This window comes from Dermacentor variabilis, chromosome 3 (assembly GCF_050947875.1).
Source record: "Dermacentor variabilis isolate Ectoservices chromosome 3, ASM5094787v1, whole genome shotgun sequence".
Classification (NCBI taxonomy): domain Eukaryota; kingdom Metazoa; phylum Arthropoda; class Arachnida; order Ixodida; family Ixodidae; genus Dermacentor; species Dermacentor variabilis.
The window spans coordinates 109685864-109709039 of record NC_134570.1 but is presented as its reverse complement, the minus strand read 5'-3'; the positions used below and the strand labels follow the sequence as shown (position 1 = coordinate 109709039).

Genomic DNA, 23176 nt, shown 5'->3' with positions numbered 1-23176 from the left:
GGGTCTCTACCAGTATTAGCGGTGACGTGTAGTCACTCTCAGCGGGCTCAATAACTCCCAACTCTAGCATGCGCTGTATCTCTGCCTCCGTAATTTCTCTCTGTCTTGGAGACTCCCTGTAACGCTTTGATCTTGCGGGTTCGGTTGATGTCAGCTCTATTTCATGCGTTATTAGTTCGGTTCTACCTGGCCGATTGCTGAGTCTGTCGAGATATTCCCCTAACATCCCTTTTAGCTCATCTAGTTGCTCGGGTCTAAGAGCGTGCGAGCTTACCGAATGTTTTACTACTTCTAGGCTGATTTCAGAGTTGGAGGTTGCCTTATACTCATTAAACTTGGTACTAGTGTCATCCTGCTCTTTGATGGTACAGTTAACGACTCCGCTCCGCTCTACGTACGGCTTCATCAAATTGCAGTGTTATATCTTCACCTCCTTCCTGCGACCTGGTTTACCTGAGCGCTGGCAGGCGTCGCATGATGTTACAAAGTTTTCTACGTCTTTGCAACAGCCAGGCCAGTAGTATTCCATAAGCAATCTTTCCTTTGATTTATTTATCCCTAGGTGGCCAGACCACCTATTTCCATGACAGAGACTCAGAAGGTCCTCCCTGTATCTAGTAGGCACGACTAACTTATCTAGATTCGTACCATTTCGATCTCTGTAGTGCCGATACAACATCCTCCCTCTTGTATCGTCACGTTGCGCCTAGCAATGCCTTCTTTAGCTGTGTGATGTAGTTTAGCTAAGCTGTCATCATTCTTTTTCTCGGCTGCCAGTGACTCTCTGTCCACACGTAAGAGTTGATCAAAGCTCTTTGAGGCCGGTGATAGTAACGAACCTGTCTCGCTTGCGAGTGCGTCAGCTGGCTCTTCCTGCAGGCGTGAACTTTGACACCCTAGTGATCCGCTCTCATTGAGCTAGTCAGTTGGCAGGCCTTCCTCAACCGTTTTTTCGTCCGTCGGGCCTAGCTCGGATTCGGTTACTGAAGTTATCTCTTTTGCTACTTCCGCTGGAGCAGTTTTTGCATTTTCAGCCGAAAGCGATGTGGTTTTCCGAGCTTGGCATCGCGTCAACGCCTGCACTACGCCCTCTCCCAGCTTAAAGGGACACTAAAGTGAAATGATAAATCAGTAGACTAATGAAGCATTGTTTGAGAACCCTGCAGGCAGTCATATAAAAAAATAATTTGATTATTAGATGAGAAAACGAAGGTCCAAGTATCAGTATTTGAATTTCGCGCCTAAACCCCAGCGCCGGTACGTCAGCGTGACGCCAGGGATTCCAATGTATGTTTTCACATTTGGGCCGCGTTGGCTGAATAAAGGTTCCCGAAACTTGCCATGTTTAATATTTGGTTCCTTTAGAACACAATGTAGTCAATCTGTACCGCTATATATAATTAGTAGGCCCTAGAAGATTCCATCAAAATCCAAGACGTCACAGCCCCCAAGAGCGGGAACTTAACTAAGCGTCGCCACCCGTATTTCGTTCTTGCGCTTCTTCTGGTTACCAAACGTCTTAGCGATGTAAGAGTGGTGTTTTTGGTGTTGTAGAACGGTAATTTATTGATGCAGAAGAAATGATTTGTCACTTTAGTGTCCCTTTAAGCCCTTTGTCCCGCAGTAACTGATCTGAACGATTCGAAAAAATGTAAGGGTAATGCAGCGACAAAAATTTGGAAACTTGCCTCGGTCTCTACGTCCCCGAATGGTCCACAGATTTTGACTTTGGCCATGGGCAGACATACGCTGTGTTCTTCTACAACCTGTTAAATCCATGCTACTTCTCCGGTGAAGTCATCTACCGTCACTTAAGACGGATGGACAATGTCCATCGTGGCGGCACTGTCTCTTAGCACCCGGCATGGTTTGCCATTAACTTGCAGGTCGTGAAGATATGGGCTTAAAAGTTCCGTATTCTCGTCGTTTTCATTCACCTAGGAGAAAACTACGCTAGGCTTCCCGCAGGTTACAGCGATATGTCCCAGTTTGTGGCATTCATAGCAGCGGATTGGTCTAAAAGATTCGAATTTTCTGCTCTTTTTGTACGGTTTCCTCATTGGACTTCTCCTCGCTCTTTTCTGAGGGCTTTTCCTCCAAGCCTACGGGCTCCGGTCGTCTAGTCTGCGAACCCTTTCTCAACGGAAATGGTTTCCGTGGTCCATTTCGACCGTCCCCATTTGCGTCCTCGGCGATCAGCTTTCTACGCGTTGCGTACTCTTCGGCTAATTCAGACGCCCTTTCCACAGTGTTTACATTTCCTCTGTCTTGCACCCACAGCTTCACAGATTGTGGGATGCTTCTGTAAAACTGCTCTAGACACATGCATTCAATAATCATGTCTCTGCTCTCGTATGCTTCCGCGCTTTTCAACCACTCAACTATGTTGGCCTATTAAGCTATATGCAAACTCCGGATATCCCTCGCTATCCTTCTCGCCTGTGCTTCTAAACCTTTGCCGAAAAGCTTCAGCTGAAAGGCGGTACTTTTTCAAAAAACTAGCCTTAACTGTCGAATAATCATATGCATCCTGCGCACTGAGTCTGGCGATTACTTCCGCAGCCTGTTGGATCTGGAAGACAATCCCAATTGCTGTGCCCCAGATATATGGACCTTGCCGTTGGGTACGGGAATTGGCCGAGGTTGAGGAGGACGTCGGGATGAAAACTGGAGGTCCATTTACACCATTTACAGTGAGAGTACAAAGAAATTAACAGTAATAAAGTTATTACGGGCCGGCAGCAACTCGGACGCTGCGGCCCGTGGCAAGACACTCGAAAGAGATCAATGAAGGAATCCTCTGTTGCTGCTCCCGGTCTCTGGCTTTTAACCCTTTCGGTGTCTCGAAGTCACGTCACGTTCGGCCAAACGGCGAGCCCGCTCAGGAGGCGTCATTTTCAGCCAATCGGCAAGCCCGCTCAGGTGGCGTCATTTTCGGCCAATGGTAGGCGCCCGTGCGATGGTGTCACAGCCGGCGCACAGGGTCGCTCCTTGGGTCCCAATTGTCCGAGGACTTACTTCTCTCTGCGGTATTGCCTTCCCGGTCTGCAACTGCCTTCACAAAGGCGGATGGGGGTTTGCTGCCAGGGCTTCATGGTGCATTACAGCCGTCTTGCCTCGGGACCCACGTTACCTGGAACAGTGCTAGGCTCTCGCTACACTTTCGGGAAGAGTCAAGCAGTGAATAGCTCCACCTGCGGCGCACGAGGTGGGGGACGCCAACTCGTTTGCACGTGCCGCGCCTCGGGAACGGGGTAGATCTGCTTCTGCGTTCATTACTTAGGTGTGGCGCGATTCGATGTGGTCTGGTGAACTCGAAGGAGGTTCAGGAAAAGGTCCCGTATCTAACAAGCCTCACACGGCAACATAGACAGCAACCGCAGTGGCCATGTACTCGGACCGAAGTTCATCTTCTCGCAAGAGGAGCAGGAGGAGAAACATTTATTTAAAAAAAAGAAAGGACAAGCAGGTGTCTTTCTGCTTGCGCGGGAGGCGCCCTTCGTCCAGGGCTCCTGCGGCTCTTGCTGTCTCCCGGGCCCGCCGCACCAGTTGCTGCTGGTTACGAGGGTCCGAACTAGTCAGCACGGCCTCCCACTGCTCGGGTGTAGGGTTGGGTATTTGGGGGGCCGCCTTCACGTTGGGGCACGCCCATGTGGTGTGATATAAGGAGGCGTAATCATTACAAAGAGGACATTTGTATGAATATAGTGTAGGGTGGATTGCGTGCAGTCTGCTTAAATGTGGGTATGTATTGGTCTGTAGTTGTCTCCATGTTACGGCATCTTCACGTGAGAGGGTCTTGTGTGGAGGTGGGTATTGTCGTCTGTTCAATCTGTGGTGTTGTAGTATGGCGTTGTATTGTAAAAGTACGGGCTCCATGGATGCGTCCGTATCCCTCTCTTGTGGCGCCCGGGAGGCATGAGCTCGGGCTGAAGATATTCGACCTTTCGCGTAGCTACGGCAAGCTGCCTGGGAGTCGGTAATAATTGTGATGTACTCGTTGGTCAGACTAGAGGTGATGGCCAAGGTGATGGCTGTCTCCTCCGCTACGAGGGCGCTGGCAGTGCGGACCGTCATCGAGACCACCTCTTGTAGGTTATAGTCGACAACGCTGGCCGTCATCGCTGCTTTTTGGGGGTACTGCACGACATCTGTCTATAGTATGATGGGCGACTGCCATATTTTGTCTGTAGAGTTCTTGCGCGAGCTTGGCGACGATCGGTATGATGTTCCGGATGCATGCTTCTGGGGATAGGGGCTACCCTGATGTGCTCCCGGAAGTTGGGGGCCAGATGGATTGCTTGTTCGTGGTCTTTGGCGTCTGTGGGGTGGCCTAGGCGCGCTAGGACTGTTCTTCCTGTTGGTGTGAGGGCTAGTCGTTCTCGTTGGCTTGTGCGGCGGGCGTCTATAATTTCTCTTATAGTAATATGTACTCCTAGGGCTTCAAGCTTGAGTGTCGCTGTTCCCGGGGGTAGGCCGGGCACTTGCTTGTAGGCTTTCCGAAGAAGTACGTCTAATTGATCTATCTCCTTGGGAGTGAGGGGCAAGTACGGGGCAGCGTAGGCAATGCGGCTGATTATCAGGGCCTGGACGAGCTGTATTATGTCGTCTTCTTTCAGTCCGTATTGTTTGGTGGTGATACGGCTGACCATTCGCATGATCTGGAAGGTGGTCTGCTTGAGACGTTGGATGGTGTATGCGCCTCCGCCGTACTGTTGTATGTGGAGTCCGAGAATGCGGACGCGGTTTACTGTGGTTATTTCTTTGTCGTCGAGGGTGAGTGTGATGTTTGGTAGTTCATTGAGTTTTCTTCGTGATTTCTGTCGAACGACTAATAGTTCTGACTTCTCGGGGGAGCACCGGAGACCACTTGTTTTTGCATATTGCTGGACGACGTCGGTCGCTTGTTGAAGGGAGTCTTGTTTCTCTCCTTCGGAACCAGTGGTCCAGATAGTGATGTCATCGGCTTATATTGCATGCCTGATTCCTGGTATTGCGTTGAGTTTGTCAGGTAATTTCATCAAAGCAATATTGAAAAGGGTGGGTGATAGAACAGCACCTTGTGGGGTTCCTGTGTTGCGGGTAGGTAACGTCGGGGTTCTGAGTGAGCCAATGCCTATTGTGGCCGTGCGGTTGCTTAGATAGGAGCGTATATAATTGTAAGTATTACGACCACAGTTCGTGAGGCTTAGGTTTGTAAGGATGGTATGGTGAGCCACATTGTCGAAAGGGCCTTTGAGATCGAGTGCTAAAATCGCTCCGGTGTTGTGCGGTGAGATGTGTTCAAGGACTTGTTCCTTCAGCTGAATAAGGATGTCGTGGATAGAAAGGTGGGGCCGGAATCCGAACATTGTTTCGGGAAAGAGGTCGCTGGATTCTAAGTAAGGTTGAAGTCGGTTCAAAATGACGTGTTCCAGAAGCTTGCCTAGGCATGAAGTCAGTGAGACTGGTCTCATATTTTCTAAGCTGGAGAGTTTGCCTGGCTTTGGAATGAGTATGATATCCGCGTGCTTCCAGACTGCTGATAGTGTACCCGCTTCCCAGTGATGATTAAAGAGGTCAGTAAGAGATTGAATGGTGCCATCATCCAGATTGCGCAGGAGCTTGTTACTTATTTTGTCCTTGCCTGGGGTGGTGTTTCGGGTGAGTGCATGGAGTGCTTGTTGCACCTCAGTGATAGTGATCGGCTTGTCGAGGTCGTAATTGTCGCTCCCGCTGTAGGTTGGAGGTAGTCCTTGTGCGGGTTCGAAATCCCCTATGTACCGCGCCCGCAACTCCTCCAGGATTTAGTCATCAGAACCCGGATGGCTGTGGAGGATACGTTGAATTGTTTGCTGGCTAATTGCCTTGCTTTGTGTGGGGTCAAGAAGATGGCGTAGCAGCGACCATGTTTTGGTCGTGCTAAGATTACCCTACAACTTGTTGCATAGTTGTCGCCAGTTGTGACGGGTGAGCTCCCCAGCATAAAATTCCGAGGTTGCTGTGTTTCGCTATACGTAGTTTCAATTTACGATTATGTTTTTGGCGCTTCTATCTCCTAACAAGGCCTCGACGTGCTTCCCAGAGGTGAAGAAGGTGCGGGTCTACGGCCGGTATGTCTGTGGTGAGTGTGATCTGTTTTGAATGTCTGGCTACGCCTTGTTGGAGCTCTCGTACCCACTGCTCGAGATCCGTAATACTCGTTGAGGAGTCATCCGCTCGCTCTTTGCGAAAAGCTGTCCAATCTGTGAGTGTTGTCTTTTTTATCCGGTGGCGTGCATGCGTAACGTTCAATGTGGTGGCAAGTATGCAGTGGTCACTGCCTAGAGTTTCCTCCGTGCTGTGCCAGGCAGCTTGTTGTATCCCTTTAGTGAGGGTGAGGTCAGGGCATGTATCTCGGGAGACGCTGTTTCCTAGACGTGTGGGGTATGCGGGGTCTGTGAGGATGGTGAGATGGTGCTGCTGTATCGTGCACTGGAGTGCAGTGCCTTTTGATGTGGCTGTCGTGTAGCCCCATGCCTGGTGAGCAACGTTGAAGTCGCCTACAATCAGCAGACTATTATTTTTGGCTATGCCAATCGCTTTAGTGATCAAGTAGTCGAACTTGGCCTGCTTCTGCTTGGGTGGGCTGTATATATTCAGTATGAAAAGGCTCTTTCGGCCTCGTTGGAGCGGCAGAATCTCAATTAGGTTATGATCGACGTCACTGCCGTCTATTGTGTGTTGTGTGGTTGTGAGCGTTTTAGCTGTAAGTGTGGCCACGCGGCTTTCAGGCGTGGTGGTATGTGTGTTGCAGTACATCAACTTTCTCCTCGACTTGTGCGATTTCTGTCGGTATTGCTAATTCCGCGAGAATCATGGGTTCAGAATGTTCCGAAGATGATGGCATTGAGGGTGCAGTTATATATTGGTGTGGAATGCTGAGTGGCAGTACGAGTGGCATATAGTTCTGCAATCTGCGTGCGAAGTTTGTTGTTTTCTTCTCTGATGGCCTTTAGTTCAGCTAGAATTTGCAGTTGAACATCAGTATTGTGTATGGGTGAAGAATTGTGTGGGGTGGGTGCTGTGTGTAGACGTGATGAGAGGGTGTTGTCTTGGTGGACTGTGTGAGAGGGGAAAAGCCGTGCTGACCAGCTCACCGCTTGGGATCCCGGTACAGCAGGTCCGCTGAGGTTCCGGGTCGCACCTTGTTGGTTCCGCGAGCAGGAGCGAGACCTGGAGCGGGAACGCTTCCGTTGCTGGTCTGTACGTGACCGAGACTTCGACCGTGAGTAGTCCCGGCGGCTGGTCCTTTGGGATGCTGAGGATGCCTAGCTTCTTCAGTCGATCAGGGCACTCCTTGGAAGCCTTAGGATGAGGCCCCTGGCATAAGGCACACCGGGGGTGACAGGGCTGGGCCTGAGTGGGGTTCCGTGCACCACACTGGGGGCATACGTTCCCTAGTAGCACGCTTTGTTGCCTCAGTGTGGCCACAACGTTAGCTTCTAACATTGCCTTAACGTGGCTAGCGTCCTCTTTTTGCAACGTTAACGCAACATACATAAGACAACGTTGAGACAATATTGCTCCAATGTTACATCAACTTTCAGTCAATGTTAAAGCAACTTCTGGAGACAATATAAATGCAACATTGCTACAACTTTTTATTTGCACACATGCAACGTTCCCACGACAATGTCACTGCAATATTGCCGCAATGCTGTCATAACATTTCAGAAACTTTGAGACCGCATTCTAAATCACTGAAATATTTCAGCTATCAATGGTTGCTGGTCAATAAAATAATCTCGTGAAAGGCTAAACAGTCTGCAATGGTATCCTCATACCACAACGGTTACGGCAGTTTAAGGTCGCAAGAATGAGCAACTGACCATTACTCCTTGCTACACAGTGATGCGGTGCTGTGCTATAGAATACAAATACTTACAAGGCTGCACAGCACAACACATTGTTTTTCCATACTTTTCAGACCGCTTACTCTAAACAAGTTCTTTATGTAATATTCATCAGCTCTCTACTAGTGCTCTTGATCATCTAGATGCTACAAGCTGCCGTAACCTGAAGATACCACTGCACGTGGTTATTCTGACAATTAGAATGATTTATATATATGGGTGCACATCACAAGTAGCCATCATTTGTTTCTGATAACGCTATTTTATTTGTCAAGAACTGAATCAACTACACTAGCATCAAGCTTCAGACTGCTGTATAACTGCACTTTAGCTTGGCATACAGCTAGTTTCACAAATATAACTTAGAAAAAGGAAGCAGACATATAATACACTTAATATTACATGAACACATTAGCACAGCTTGAAAAATGTGCCATGTGAGCTTACATTTCACTAATATGATTTATATTATTTAATTACTTTATAAATATGATTATATTATTTAATTACTTTACAAAGAAACTTGCAACAATCTACAAAACAGCACACATGCAGCCTATTTTGGCTACTCAGGAACAAAAACCATAGCTAATGTTTTGAACAGTTACTAGGCGCATTATCATAGCATGAAAACACACACACCTCTGAACTTGCATGTTACAAATATCAAACACTTCAGTAAACTATTTACACAACAAGAATAGCATACCTTGAAAATATGCAGTACCTAGACTTTGTATTTCACAATATAAGGAATTCATTACGTGCAGAAACTTGCAAAAAATATACAAAGTAGGAGTGCAACCTAGTTGGCCATTCAGAAACAAGCAGGGGTATTATGAACAATACAGTTAATTGTTGGGCTAGTTAACATCCTAAATTTAAGTTTATAGTTTTCCAGCACTACGGCATACACAACACATGAGCCGCCACGGTGGTTCAGTGGTTATGGTGCTCGGCTGCTGGCCCGTAAGATGCGGGCTCTAACCTGGCTGAGGCGGTCACGTTTCGATGGAGGCAAAATGCTAGAGGCCCGCAAATGCAATCTGCACACAAGAAATCTAAAGAATGAAGGCAGGTTCCAAATTTGTCGAGCACTGCAGTGACTGCACACAGATTTTCAAGTGTGAAAATCATTAGCAGAAGCAGACCACAAACCACATGTGAAGTGACAGAGGCGCATTATATTAAAAATGCTGGTTCACAATATGTGAGCAATACTTCAGTTGCATTATATAACATAGAAATAGTGTTTCTTTAACGTTTTTTTTGTGATAAAGTTGTGATATGTTCCTTTTTCCTTGTACGGTGTGCGCCTGCGCTGGACTGAGGGCATTTAAGTAGTGTCTGCATCATTAAATAACCAGTTGTCAGTGAGCGCCATGTTTTATCCTTCTTCCCAACTTAAGTAAAACGGCGAGATAAGCGAATTTGTACATACTTGAAGAAAACAGTGCAGCAACAGGGACAAGACAGAAGACTGTACAGGTGCTGACTAGCAACTGAAGGTTTATTGAAAAGGAAAACATAAAATATACTCCCTTTACAACCTAGAGCACGCATGGTCTACACCAACAACTCTGATAAGCTGTCAACTTCAGTCATGGTGGTCAGCTACAACAGGTAACAGTCATGAACGAGGACGGATGGGGTGATTACGCATGTGTTGCGGACCCCATCCGTCCTCGTTCATCACTGCGAACTGTTGTAGCTGACCACCAAAACTGAAGCTGACAGCTTATCAGAGTTGTTGGTGTAGACCATGCGTGCTCTAGGTTGTAAAGGGAGTATATTTTATGTTTTCCTTTTCAATAAACCTTCAGTTGCTAGTCAGCACCTGTACAGTCTTCTGTCTTGTCCCTGTTGCTGCACTGTTTTCTTCCAAGTCTCCTTCATCCCTTGTTTGGCCATGTGCCGTTGCACTGGAAAACTACAAATTTAAAGTACTGTCAACATTTGCCTCAAAAATTCAGCACATCTAGAAACTTCTTGTCCCCTTGTCCCCTGGTGGCCTCCAGCTGCTCATGATGATGGTCTGATTCATGACATCAAAGGCGAAGCTGCATCCCTGCAAAAAAATAAATAAATATGTAAAGAACCAAAAATTTTCTATCATAAGCATCTTGGTGGACACACTTCCAATAGCAAAACCTCTAACAACAAAAAGTGCAACATTAAGTGCAGGTTGCTGACACTGCTCAAAAATATGGATCAAGGATGAGGAAAAGTAAAATAACATATATACTTGCACTAAGATATCTTCCAAATTAACAAAACACTTCCTATTTTGTCTGCCCCCAACTTAAAACCAGAGGTTATTTAAACTCCAGTAATGCATGCAATAAAATGCACATATTTATTAGGAAATATTTAGTGTTGGCGCCTCTAAATTGCTGATCTATAACTGCCAATCATTAAAGTACTGAACTGTCTCTTACCGTTTCTTCTGTCTTGATGGTGCATAACGGAGCCATTCGGCAATCGAAAGATGTATTTGTGACTCCGTGGCCTGTGCGAAATTGCTTTTCAGCGTTTCTGAAAAACAAATGAAAAAAAAAAAGAGAATGAATCATCAAAGACAAGGCTACATTGGTTGGCTTGGAGAAGAGGGTTAAAGTAAGATAAGAGAAAGCCTCATGGCTTGTGCTGAACAACGGCCTCATCACCCTTCGCTATAATAGGCAAAGCAGAAAACCAGCAGGGTGATGGCATGCCAGGAAAAGCCCATGCTATCAGTATAAAAAAATATACTGCTTATGTTCCTTACACAGGAAATGCATTCAGTGCTTCAAGCCTATGCATTGTTAACTGACAGCTAAAAATCATGGCATGCTGAAATGCGAATGTGCGTATGCATGCTACACATGAGAGATATATAAATATAGCACCTGTGAGGACTTGGAGCAGGTATAGCCCAATAAATGGCCTTTTTCCTTTTCTCCCAGTCAGAGAAAAGTCCTGGGCCAACGTGTCACACATGCATCTCCGCATAATTTTGCGTACAGAATCTTGCACTGATGTGCCACCGATTCGCGATAAATGGGCCATCTAGAAAAAAAAAAGACATCCACATAAAATTTCATGCATGTGTACTTGCAGAGCAAAAATTTAACTTACGAGGTCTGTCCTGTTTTTTTCATCATGAAGCTGCCACTCCAATTCTTCCAGCCTCTGATGAGTTGCCAGGGGAAGCAGTTCAAGAATGGCACTGCTGACAGGTTGTGCACACGGTTGTTTATTTTCTGTGATGGCTTGCTCTATCCTTTGGATGGATTTTTCCAGGCCATCTACCTGAGCTCTTATTCCCTTCACCTCCTTGAGCAACTTTCCAAGCATGGCTAAAACAAAGAAGAGAAAAGTAACTTGACCAAGCTAAAACATTTCACTGTAATGGTTTTAATCTTATGTAAGCAGTAACCTAAGTATGTCTTCATTCTTTCTACAAGCAAAGCAATCCACCTAAGAAATAGTAGTAACAGTTAAATAAAGGATTCCTGCCATTTCTTTCTTTAACCAATAATCTGCAAAGGGCCTAACTTAAGTTGCATGAATAACACTTTGCATTTCCAATACAAGAACACCATGCAGAAACATGCACACGTAACTTCACAGGATCCTTAACACAGCCAGAGTACTCGTGCTGCAATGAAAGGTATAAGAAATGCAGATATAAAACAAATTATTCAACAGTCAGACTTAAAAATGGTGAATTAAACATATGCAAATATTCTACTGTTAACATAAGTGCGTTTTCCCAAAAAGTATTGACTAAATTTAGGGGATCTACAATAACAGTGAACATATCTGCTTGTAAACGCACTGAAATAAATTAAAGACCTATTGCACTTTGAAGACTTACTATTTACATTCCACTCCCACTTTTGCTATAGCTCCACATGGAGCTGTAGAATATTTAAGTAAATGAATAAAATTAAATAAGATTAACTTATGGCAATGACCAATATGTGATCATGTGGCTGCTACAACTGAACAGACCAACTTTTCCATGCTAAATTGTAACACCATGGTTGGATGCAACCTAAATGCAGTGAAGCTCCGCCCACATTTGGGACCCCCACACCGAATTCCACTGCAAAAAAATGTAGTCAACTGTTAAAGCTTTTGTGACCTAAACAAGAAGCTAATCACCAGACGAAATGATAAGACCAAGAATTTTGATGCTCATGCTTGCTTGATAAATTAAAACACTAAAAGCTGCTCTCATTTACTGTACTGATTGGCCAGCAGAGTAATATAGAGAATGTGAACCATGGCCCAGTGTTACCAACTTCTTTTTAAAATTGTATCCTACTACGGTAAAGCTCACAAATGCGGCAGGCACCTGCATATGACACCAACAGATGCATCACCAAAATTAAACACATTCAGTAAGGCAATGTTAGAGCAACACTGTCTATAAAGTGCCTAATGTAGAAACATTCGCATGATCATGCAACCTGCACCTTCCCTGTATGGCGGCCAGAAATAAAGGTTTGCTGTCGTCTATCTATACGCTCCACTTATGAAATAATCAACTATAGCCCTTCTATAACCTTTACAGAATTAAAAAGCACCTGACCAGACTGTACATAAAGTTGGACAAATTCTTGCGACCTGCAACTCATGTCGCAAGCATAATAAATGATTCCAAAGGCTGACAGCAGCCCCTACCATTTTGGTCAAGCTTCCTTTTTTCAGCAAAAGAATCGCCATCATCTAAAGCCACTTCCCGGCTAGGTGGGGCCTTTTGTATCTGGGGATCCTGTGAAGCAAGTGACTGGGGCTTGAACCGTGAAAATTTCACAATTTTTGGCGGTGGTGGTCGTGAAACAAACTTCGCAGTTTGTTGCGAAGAATTAAAGCACTGTCCTCGTAGAGGAACAGGAAAGTCGATGCTCTCTTCATCTGAAGACTCCAGGCGCGCTGGTGGCCGCCTCTTCCGCCTTTGCTGAATTGTTTCAACATCTGAGGCCAAATCTGATGTGAATTCTGCTTGCTGCTCTTTTTGTCTAGCACTTTCATAGCTGCCTAAAAAGAATGAATGTAATATTTATTGCCCAAAAAGAAATGAAATGCAAAGCACTAGTTTTAAAAAGACAAACAAAAAAATTTATAGAACTGTTGAACACTGAGTGGTGAAAGAAATAACAGCATAATATAAAAATGACATGTCCAAATTAATATGTTTAGTATATTCATCTACTCAAAATTTGCCACCTTCACTAGTTTCAATACAAAAGCAACCAGTTCTGGTACTAAGAGTAAACAAATTGTAGATACCTTAATTATAAGGTTCAACGAAGATAACTTTCAAGCTCAAAGTTTAGCTAACAATACTGCCAAAAATTTACCGATCTTACTGATAGTACACGAACTTAAGCTACCAACTTGAACATGTTTTTAGAAACTTGGGCAAGAAGCTTACCACATGTCCACAACACTCGACATCTGTAGCTAGTCCAGTCGCTTGATGGTGGTTGTTGCTCTTTGATGGCAGTAGTTATCTTTGCGGTGCTCTTAAATGGTGGCCACCTAACTGTGTTTTCTGAAATCCACGAAGTGGGCACGACGGAAACTTCATCTTCATCTTCAAAAAGAACGATGCTGTATGTCTTCCCCCCTGAAATTATAAAACAAAGAAAACTGAATTAATGCGATGGAATCCTAGCCACGGTGGGTGCAGTTTGATGAAGGTGAAATGTGAAAAACATGTATGTGGCGAGTGATGTCAGTGCAGATTAAAGAACCACTGGTGGTTAAAATTTATCAGCAGCCCTCCACTATATGCCTCTCGCCCGCCTTTAAACTCACGTCATTGTGAATCAATTCATGTGCCTTATCTACCCTGATAGGCAAGTTTTATATTTTACGAAATCAACCAGTGATCCCCGAAAATATTGCCTTTCCTATTATTCAGCAATGCAACTGCTACACTTGTACTGCAGGTAATGATATGGTGGAATGAGAGGTTTAACATTTCGAAGCTGCACATGGCTTTTTAGAACACAAAAGCGGAAGGCTGCCAATTAATTTTTGACCACTCAGTGTTCTTTATAACATGCACTGACATCACACACATTTTCACTCCATCAAAATGTAGCCACTGTGGCAAGGATTCAATCTCATGACCTTGAGAAGAGCAGGTCCAATGAAATGAACAGTTTAAATTAGCAAGTATACCAGCACAGGCTATACTTGTCTCATTTAGTCCATTCATTTCAGTGGACCAAACCATGGCATGTGTGCAATAGAGGAAATACTGCATAATTATCTCCTCCGCTTGGCAAGCACATGCATTTATTTCTAATTTCATCAACAGGCCACACAGAAAGATCTTGTGAAAGGTCTTTAGCAGCAAAAACCAGGAGCTCTGAAGACGGCAATGGTTGCGAATACAAGTCAGCCAAAGTTGTGAAATAGTGCCCACAGATGCTGGCCCCCGACACCGATTGCAACATATTAGTTACTAATACAATGTGACCTTCTTTAAGCTGGACACAATTATCCAGCCTGCCAAGCTTTAGCACAGTTCCTTCAAACTCTAGCAAAGAGTACTGTCTGCCTTGAAACCCTGGTGGCACAGGTCCATTAGAGTGCTCTCCTGACAGTCTTGGGTATGAATTGAGAGAACCTGTGGAAACATTACTAAGAAAGCGTTTCTCACTGAGGCGCTTGATAACCTGCTGAAGAGCTCGAGCCTTCGTCCTTACTAGGGTCTTAAGTTTATAAAGGAAGTTTTCAAAAACGAAGGCTGAAAAGTCATCAAGAGGGCCAAATCTTCTGGCATCGTCAGCTAGATGCAACAATGAGTGCACGTTATAGACATAGATCCCCTTTCCATATAGGGAGCCAGCCTCAGCTACAAACTCTTGAAGAAGGTGCTCCGCCAAGTCCACGTTGTGCACTGCGTAATCTGGGCATGCAAGGATAGCAATAGCAGCACTAAGCTTCATAAAATGGTCGTAAAACTTTCTTTCCAAATTTCCTTGGAGGACAAGTGGTCCATAGTACAGTAGAAAGTTCCTAAACTCAACCGCTTTCCACTGCTCCAAAAATTGCAGTGATCGTGGCCTGCGCTTCATGTCACTTGGAACATACAAGTTAAAACTAGCAAGCATCGTGGATACATGAAGCTTTGACTGTGATGACATTTTTGAAGCTGATGGCTTTTTAGAAGCCCAATAACAAATGAGTAGTTTCTTCATTACTCCCAAACAAACCAGGTGCATATAGTCTAGTGGGAACTGTGTGACCATCCCAACACCAAAACACTGCAGCGGAGACTCGCTATGGTGGTGATGTTCTTGGGCAAAGCTCCTGAAATCTTCATCAGTGCGCAAGGGACTGTCATGGGAATCAAAAATGATTTTCCTGTCAAGTGCAGAGTATGCACCCTTTTGAGTGCACCTTTCACATCCAAAATAGGCTGTATGGCCCTTAATGCATTTGATGTAAGCCCTTGCTGGGGCATCACACACAAATGCATGGATTTTCACAGCATAGACCTTGCCATTGTACATAAGGCCCTCCTCAAGCAGCTTCCTTATTTCGGAGACAAAATCACTTAAGTACAAGGTCACATCTCCAGGCTTGCTGTCACCCTCATAGAGAGCAGCAACAAATGGAGAGGAGTGTGAACTTTCCTTTACAAGCACGAGAATCGGCCAGAATTGCTTTCTCGAGCTGCGGGAGAGCGGAAGGCCGTCTACGTTCACAATGAGTGACAATGTCCGACAATCTGCAGGAACATGTGCAACATGTTCTTCCAAAGAACGAGAAATTCCAAAATAGTGGTAACGACCACCGGTCATCACTGCCAGATCAGTATGCCTCTGCGTCTTTAGCAATGTTCTAGCATCCGAGGGTAACTCTGGATGGTATGGCTTGAGCACTTTAAGCAGGGAATTCAGGTGTGAAGCAGGCAATTTACTATTAATAGCCCATACACGCAAGTCGTACTCTAGACACTGAGTAGCGGCACCAGACTCAGGTGTCATCCTATCTTCACACTCCACCAACTCGTCATCGTCAGAAATCCGCGACAAGTCTGACGTTGCACTTCCTATGTCAGAGATGCCGCTAGAGGTGCCAAAATCTGACAAGTTGGAACTGCGGCTTTCATCTGCGTCCTCGCCTGGCACTGATAAAGAGGATAAAACGACATTATGCGACAAAAAGGCGTATTGATCCTGCTCTGCTCCTGATGCGCACAATCTGCTGTCACGACCATTATCAACAACGGCCAAACAATTTTCTAGTTCGCCGTGAACAGCCTCTGCTATTCTTCGGCGTCGTTGCCGAATGGACACTTCACTTAGTGAACGCTTCACTCTCTTCATGATGCAACGAATGTAGCACTTAAAACCATCACGAAGGGCATGGCTAAATTTGTGCCAACCAACACGTGTTACAGCACAACAATGAGTAGAAATCACTTACCACTGAGGTCATCCTCGGAGCAAGCCTGCGCCATTTCAGTTGAATTGCAGAGAAGCTACAAGAAAAAAAGCACAGGCACGGCGACTGCAAAAAAAACTATGCTAGAACAACAAAAAACGCGGACTTTGACACGACTGCCGCTGAGTGGCACGTTTTTAGATGAGCGCGCGTCGCAGGGCTGGCTGTCGCATGGAAGAAGGCATGGAAGAAGGAAATGGGCTCTCGGCTGTACCGCGATTTGGATTTGTGATGATCTCCATGGCCATTAGACTGCGGAGCGTCAGTGAAACCAGAACTCAATTTTTTCGGCAGTTTTTATTTAGACCGCCTGCTTAATAAAAAAACAGATATTTCAGCTGTTTAGAAATATTTTCGATACAGGTATATATTTTTACATCAGTGTGACATAGTTAAGTACACTTGCACTGCTCGCCAGCTGTATGCACACCACATGCAAGCTTGCGCTCGAAGCAAAAAAAAAAAAAAATTAATGTAGTAATGGTGAGGAGAAGTGATCTAGCTGGTACCGGCTTTTCTATTTGGGCTTCAGAAATAGCCCGAGAGGGCAGACAATTAGCCTATAGCATGAATGTTATAGCAATGTCATCGTAGGTGGTTCAACATTTATTCATCATTTGACAATATTGCTGCAATGTGAAAAAGACCACTTTAGAGCAACGTTATCAGCATGTTGCTTGGTAACATTGCAGCAACATTATCTAATGTTGAAGAATGTTAGCGCAACATAATACAACATTGGCAATGTTGTTGCAACGTTGCAGTAACATACTGTGCTACTAGGGTTTGCTTCTAGAGTTGGGCATACATCGGTCCGGTGGCCGACTTGGTGGCAGATGCGGCTGGTGCGTGGTTGGTCGGTATGGTATGCATCGTACTTCACCGCTGTAGTATCGCACGTAGAAGGGTACAGCCTTGCCAGTGAATGTGATCATTGCCGCAGTGGTTTGTCCGAGCATACGGGCATGCAAGATTTCTCGGCCAGGTGCATAGAGCCCGTTAAGGAGGACTTCTGTGGGAGTTCCTGCAGGGATTCCGTGAATGACCCCTTTGATGGAGCTGTCGGGTGCCGCCACGTATGCCGTGACTGCAAATTCTCGAACGCCCAGGTGAATTGTAGTGATGTGACGGATGCTCATAGATAGCGCTTCGTTTGGTGTGCTAACAACAGCGATGTTTTGTACTGGGTCAATTCTTACAGTAAGGGTCCGTACGTGCTCAGTAGTGGGGTGCTAACATGCCAGCTTGATGCCTTCAGCAACCTGTGGCGTGGTCCAGGTGGCAATGTTGAGTCCCTCTCGGGGACGGATGATTACCTTGAGGTCGTTTCGAGGCAGCGGTGGGAGTCGGGGTTGTCGGGGAACCGATGGGTGTCGGGGTTGGAGGGGTGGATTGGTGGGAGTCAATGTTTTCTTCCGACCGTACTGTATTTTCTGGCGCAATTTACTTTGAAAACTTCAGTTCAATGTGACACTTGTGCCTCGCGGAAGGTCTTGAAGAAAGGAATACACTGCACTTCCACGCTAACCATCCAATGTAGCATTGCTGTGTGGGCGCTCTGCCCGTACCATCTGTTGGCATATTTCACTCAGCGTGTGCTGTGAATGTGAATATAGCAAACGTTGTGCGAAAGGCCCTTACATGTGTCGGCATGTCCCTACAATGTCACTCGCGGACATGCAAGGGATGTCCGTGGACTGCAGGACACGGAAAGTGCGGCCGAGCGATCGTGCTCCCGTGATCCCGTGGAAGCATTAGCAACAACCCTAGGATATCTATTTCCGGCCTTTGGATGTTAACTGAATATTAATTGGTAGTCATTTCTGTCGCTGGGATCATCGTTCATGGAACTTCCACCGAGAGTACAAGACGGTTCGCGCAATCTTGTTTCGGTTTCGGTGACGCGTGAGCGCAAGCTGCACCGCTGCGCTTTTTGACGATCCGCTCGTCTCGTACTTCTTGCCGCGAGGGGGACAGCGTTGTCCACGTCAAAATGGCGCAGGTAGAACGTAGGAAGGGCCGCAAAAAGCGAGAAAAAGATGTAAGTACAGTTTATTTTCCGGTGCATGACGTTGAAAACGATGTAGCAATACGAGCGCTTCATCGTATGCCTGTTTTGGGTGTACAGGGTCTGTATCCGTAGCTGCTGCGTCAGTGTTACAATTCGTGGCAATGTGTCAACTCAGCGTGACAGCTTGACTGCCGAACATCAGACACAGCCAGACAAAACAGTCACGGTGTTGTGACTTTGAAGAGGCCGTACGTAGGTCGCGAACGGTCACATTGCTCTGACACGTCCGCTTCACAGCACATCGCTGTGTTGTCTCCTGTAAAGCCGTGCGCCGGTTTCAAGCGCACGGCGCTTACGTCGTCAGACTGGTAGAGTCAACTCTTTAGTTTTGTTTTATTTCCCCTGGGAACACGACGTCTTTTCGCATTTCCTTCAGCATTTATGTTTTCTTCCTTTATTTCTTTTAGCCTTCTGGCATTCAGAGCGCGTCAGGTCACTGCGCCGAGGTTGTGAACTGTGCTGTCTTTGTCGCCGTCGTGCTTTGTAAGTGCCGGCTTTTCCGGAAAGGAAACTTCCCAGTTGGACTCTCGGACAAGCACCGGTCAATAAAGGAAAGTGTATTCCGTGTACTATTGCACCCGTCTGAAGCATCAAGTGCAACAGAAGTTATCAAATCCGCCTCCAGGTTCTCGGGTCGAGGGCATCGTATGGTACACGTCAGCTACACGCGAGCGATTGACATGTCGTTAACGGAGTAGCGTCAACTACGATGTGTCCTCGCCGGCAGCGCATGTTTTGAATAATATTACAGTTGGCCTGCCTCGCATCAAACGGCAGACTAAATTTGTGTCCTATTCTAAAGCAGTAAATTTAGATGTGTCACATAAGCTTCTGCTTATGGTGCGTCGAAATTACCCCCCGCTACTGCGATCTTGAGTCTGTTCAATGTGTGGCACACAGAACAATGGGAGAGGTCAGTTGTACGTTCACTTAACGTAATGCACGGTTCATTCGGCTGTGCTAAAAGAAAAAAAAAATCGCTAAGATTTTGTAAGATAATTTGTTTGAAATGTTGAAGACCCTGGAAGATATTTATTTTGTGAAACATCCGTTGGTGTCAATATTCTTGGACTACAGTTTAAATACTGTTTTGCTTGAGAGGCACCTAAGCATCAGCTGTCACATGACAAGAGGAAACTTGTTTCTAGTTATGTAAATGGTAAGAATTTAGTTTTGTTCATCACACTTTGTGTGCTTCTTCTTGCATTGCATGTCCGGCATGTCTAGGATATAGTGTGCTACCAGTGCGCTGAGTGTATTGTAGATTAGTGCATCACCATCAGTAGTGATGGCCATTGACTGGCGGTTGTCATAAGCATGTCTACAATGCAGTGCTTTAACAGGAGCTGTCGCACTTCAGAGGTTGATTTTCAGCATTACCATATTGTGTCAGTGAGAGAACAAGTAGACTTGCTTACATTAAAATGACGTGTCATAATTTTCTATTTTGCATATAGCTGCGAAATCGAAGAACTGCTCTGCAACATGTCTTCATTGCTATAGTTTATCAACTTTTCTTCAATGCAGGGACTTCAGTATTATTACTGGAGTGTAGAAAAATCTTCGGCTACTGTATTGCCTCATGTGGCCTGCTTTTCTTGTGCTGAACTCTCGAATATAAGCACAGCTTTCCAAATCTTTAGTACTATCGCATGAGCACCGACCGGACGGTATGTCAGTGCCTTATAATGGCAAGATTGATGATAGTATGCGCATGCTTGCAATATGCCCTCCACTGCAAGTGTTGCTTGCTACATTGTTCACTTCAGGAGAAGACAAGGCCTGCCAGAGCTATCTGCACAGTTCACTTTACAAAAAGCCAGCCTGAAGAAGAACATCTGCACGACCAAGATGTGTCGTATGCGATGTGCTTTTCATTTTTTTCCCTCTTAATACTGGATCCGCATGTGTGCCCATTGCATTAACATTAAAAAAATAATGTTTAAAGGAATTCATCAGCACATACAAGGTATTGTCCGTGAGTGATAGGGCCTCACAGATAACAAAGGCAAGCCATGTGTACACCTGAAGTGAACAGCACCTTATGCACTTGTGCCCATTTCTCGGCCCTTCTGAACACTATAATGAGCTGACATTCCATGCAGTCGGCCCTAGCGCGATATTATTATAAATTCAGGAGGCTTATGTACTTGCCAACTTTTACAATTTTATCATAAGATGCCGGATCTTTAGAACTAGCTTGCGATTGTTGTAGGGACACCAACAATTTTACTATCTGATTTGCATCCACTTTAACTCAAAACTCATTTCCCTGTACGAATACTGTCGTTGAACAATTTTCAAAGCCCGATTTTTCGGACCTGTTCAATTATTCGGATTTGCCAACACCTACTAAAAAAAAAAACGTATAATGTTACATGAACGTTTCATGAATAGACTTTGTGAATATTTCTGTTTGTCTGTTGTACATATAATTTGAAGTGCAACTATAGTGTGGGGTGGGGGAGTAGCTGTCCTCAGCAAACGGTGACTTCTCCGTTTATTTTCATCTTAAAAAATAAGACAGAAAAAAGATAGGGCAGAGTGCATGCTCACTGTGTCCCCATGGAAGAAAATCTGTAGATAATTTTAATATTTGGGGAAAATGTTACGGGTTAGCATATTATTTGGCATTTCTCATACAAATTTTGTATTTCTTGGCTTTGACCGTTGTATTTTTCGAATTTTAACTTTGGCATGGGTCGTAAGCACACTAGTTAATCCTTCCCATGCTAACATTTTTTTTTCAGGAATTCTTTTTAATTTTATACTGATCCATGGTGAACAGCTTTTATTATTGCAATAACAGGAGTTCATTCATTATATTCTGTTGTTTCCTACAGTCAGTTATTTTTCATGTTTTTGAACTGCAGATAGACAAGCCACAGAAACAGTCTATATGAAGCGCACTATGTAACAGAAGTCAAGTGTACTTTTGTTATCCTCCATGTGACGTATTATTGCTTGGGCTGCGTGGTAAAAAAATCGGGAGAGACATTGGCGGCAAACTGTTATACTCGAGCCGTGCCCGTGCGAGAGAGATCTCCGGAGGCTTCAAATCCTTCTCACGATTGTTGGTGCTAAGTTGAAGCCTCCAACACAACTCTCCAGGTCTGGTCTAATTATCTGCTTGAGGTGAAGAGATGTCCATAAACACCATGATTATGGCATTGAAAGCCGGCCATCTTTGCTGCAGCCACCTCAGTACATGCCACTATTTTTAAAACCTAGAGGAGCCAGACTTCCACTTTGTTTCTGCCAGCTTTGCTCTAAAATAATTTGTTTTCAGGGATGCTGCTGCCAAAATGACTAAACGAATACTACGCGTCTGTGACACTCAGTAGATCAAAAGAAAAAAGAAAACCCTGGACGAATGAGATTAGACCTTAGGCTGGAAAGGGTTATGCACTGCAAGATCGTCTTGCAAAAAGGGGCAAACGTGTGATTTTCAAAAACTTTCTCCCACTCTCCCCTCTTCTGTTTGCTTTCATGTTGAAATGGTGCACATCTTGTCCAAAAACATATCTGAGCCCACAGAAGTTAATTTGGGAAACTGCAAGAATTTGTTTCTGACAAAACTTTGTGCTTGTGGCAAATGAGGTATTAGAAATTTATTTTCTGGTGTGTAGATGATGCCCCAAAAGCGAAACAGGACAGTAAGCTTCTTACCATAGGCACCAAGAAGTCTTAGCGTGCAGTGGAGAATATAGGAAGTGCTTTCGTCCCACCTTGTGTGAGTTTAAGAGGGCTAATTTCGCTTTGCAGATCCTGTTCGATGTGTATGTTTTGTGTCACTGGTTTTAGGTTGAATGTTGAACGTCCTGGAAAGCTTTAGAGGTGCTCATGATATCAATATTCAGCCGAATGTAATATTCTAACCAGAAAAAGCTATAATTTTTCAGTTGTCCTAATGTTTACACTCACTGAACAAGACCACTTCAACTGTGAGCTGCTGTGGCTGGCTCTCTTTATATATGTTATATTAACGATTTTCCCTTTTGTACAAGAAAATTGACAAGATGTTGTTGCGGGATCATAAATGTATAAAGTTGTTTTCGGAACTACCCTTAGCACAAACGACACTTAGAAAGTTACATCTGCTTAGAAATGGAAGACAACCTTCACAAAAATCTTACATTGGGCTTTTCAAATCAGTAAGCACTAACACCTCTAAACGCTAACAAACATGGTTAAGCTTGGTAACGGTTATAGCACTTATACATCCTGTCCTCATCTATTTGAAGTAAAAGCATGTGTTTTTTACTACGAGTGCTGAGCGATCGAAGCATAGCTGGTAGACAGCGCAATGCCATGCTCAACAAAAGACAAAAGGAGCTATCGAAGGCGCCCACAGGACTTAGATTTATCTAGCAACTGTTGATTCTTTGCACCCCCCACCCTTCAAATGGTATTCAGACGGGGGAACTCTAGATGCAAATGGGAGCGTGACATCATTAGCCGTCATGCTGCTTCACACTGCTCCCCTTCTCACACGGGCTGTGCTGGGGTTGAGGGGTGTCAGTGTTGGCTGATGGTTTTATCGGCCTATACTCTTGACACAGAGTGTACATGCAGGTGTGGGTATGCTGTGTTGAGCGGGATGAAAAACAAGAGGGATTACATTGCGGATGTTTGGCATTTTGGAAGGTGCTCGTGCCACTGAAAAACAATCACTGCGCAGTGAACAAGACTGCCAAGGACCTGTGAGCCTGGTGTTATAGGTTGCTAGACTAGTCAACAAGATTCCTGCCGTCTTCCCCCTGCCAAAAGGGGG

General features: G+C 45.0%; 2 protein-coding genes across 4 annotated transcripts in view; one reads left to right on the top strand and one right to left on the bottom strand.

Annotated features, from left to right (window-relative positions):
* Positions 1-9705: 9705 nt before the first annotated feature.
* On the bottom strand, positions 9706-13860 carry LOC142576172 (uncharacterized). 2 transcript variants are annotated; one of them, XM_075686161.1, is made up of 6 exons: positions 13300-13860; positions 12546-12902; positions 10992-11212; positions 10763-10922; positions 10313-10409; positions 9706-9942 (listed from the first exon to the last, which is right to left on the bottom strand). In XM_075686161.1, exons 3-6 carry the CDS (start codon positions 11208-11210, stop codon positions 9915-9917), a joined length of 504 nt encoding a protein of 167 aa, XP_075542276.1. In that variant the 5' UTR covers positions 11211-11212; positions 12546-12902; positions 13300-13860; the 3' UTR covers positions 9706-9914. The 2 variants fall into 2 exon arrangements, with proteins under 2 accessions (XP_075542276.1, XP_075542275.1); XM_075686160.1 differs by lacking the exon at positions 12546-12902.
* Positions 13861-18256: 4396 nt separating this feature from the next.
* Trp1 (translocation protein 1) overlaps positions 18257-23176 on the top strand; it is a 51112-nt gene continuing 46192 nt past the window's right edge. The window contains exon 1 of one of the 2 annotated variants that reach the window (XM_075686158.1): positions 18257-18372. In XM_075686158.1, the coding sequence (XP_075542273.1) occupies positions 18325-18372 (48 nt within the window). In that variant the 5' untranslated portion in view covers positions 18257-18324. Of the gene's footprint in view, positions 18373-19542; positions 19562-23176 lie in introns of those variants that run through there. The other variant, XM_075686159.1, reaches the window with a different exon arrangement.

What these genes read in the sequence shown, in the direction of transcription:
- LOC142576172 (XM_075686161.1), bottom strand. Translation starts at nt 11,210, where the DNA reads ATGCTTGGAAAGTTGCTCAAGGAGGTGAAGGGAATAAGAGCTCAGGTA. An exon ending in AAAAAAACAGGACAGACCTC is followed by an intron (nt 10,923 to 10,991) that starts GTAAGTTAAATT and finishes TTTTTTTTCTAG; the next exon opens with ATGGCCCATTTATCGCGAAT. An exon ending in CCTGCTCCAAGTCCTCACAG is followed by an intron (nt 10,410 to 10,762) that starts GTGCTATATTTA and finishes TTTGTTTTTCAG; the next exon opens with AAACGCTGAAAAGCAATTTC.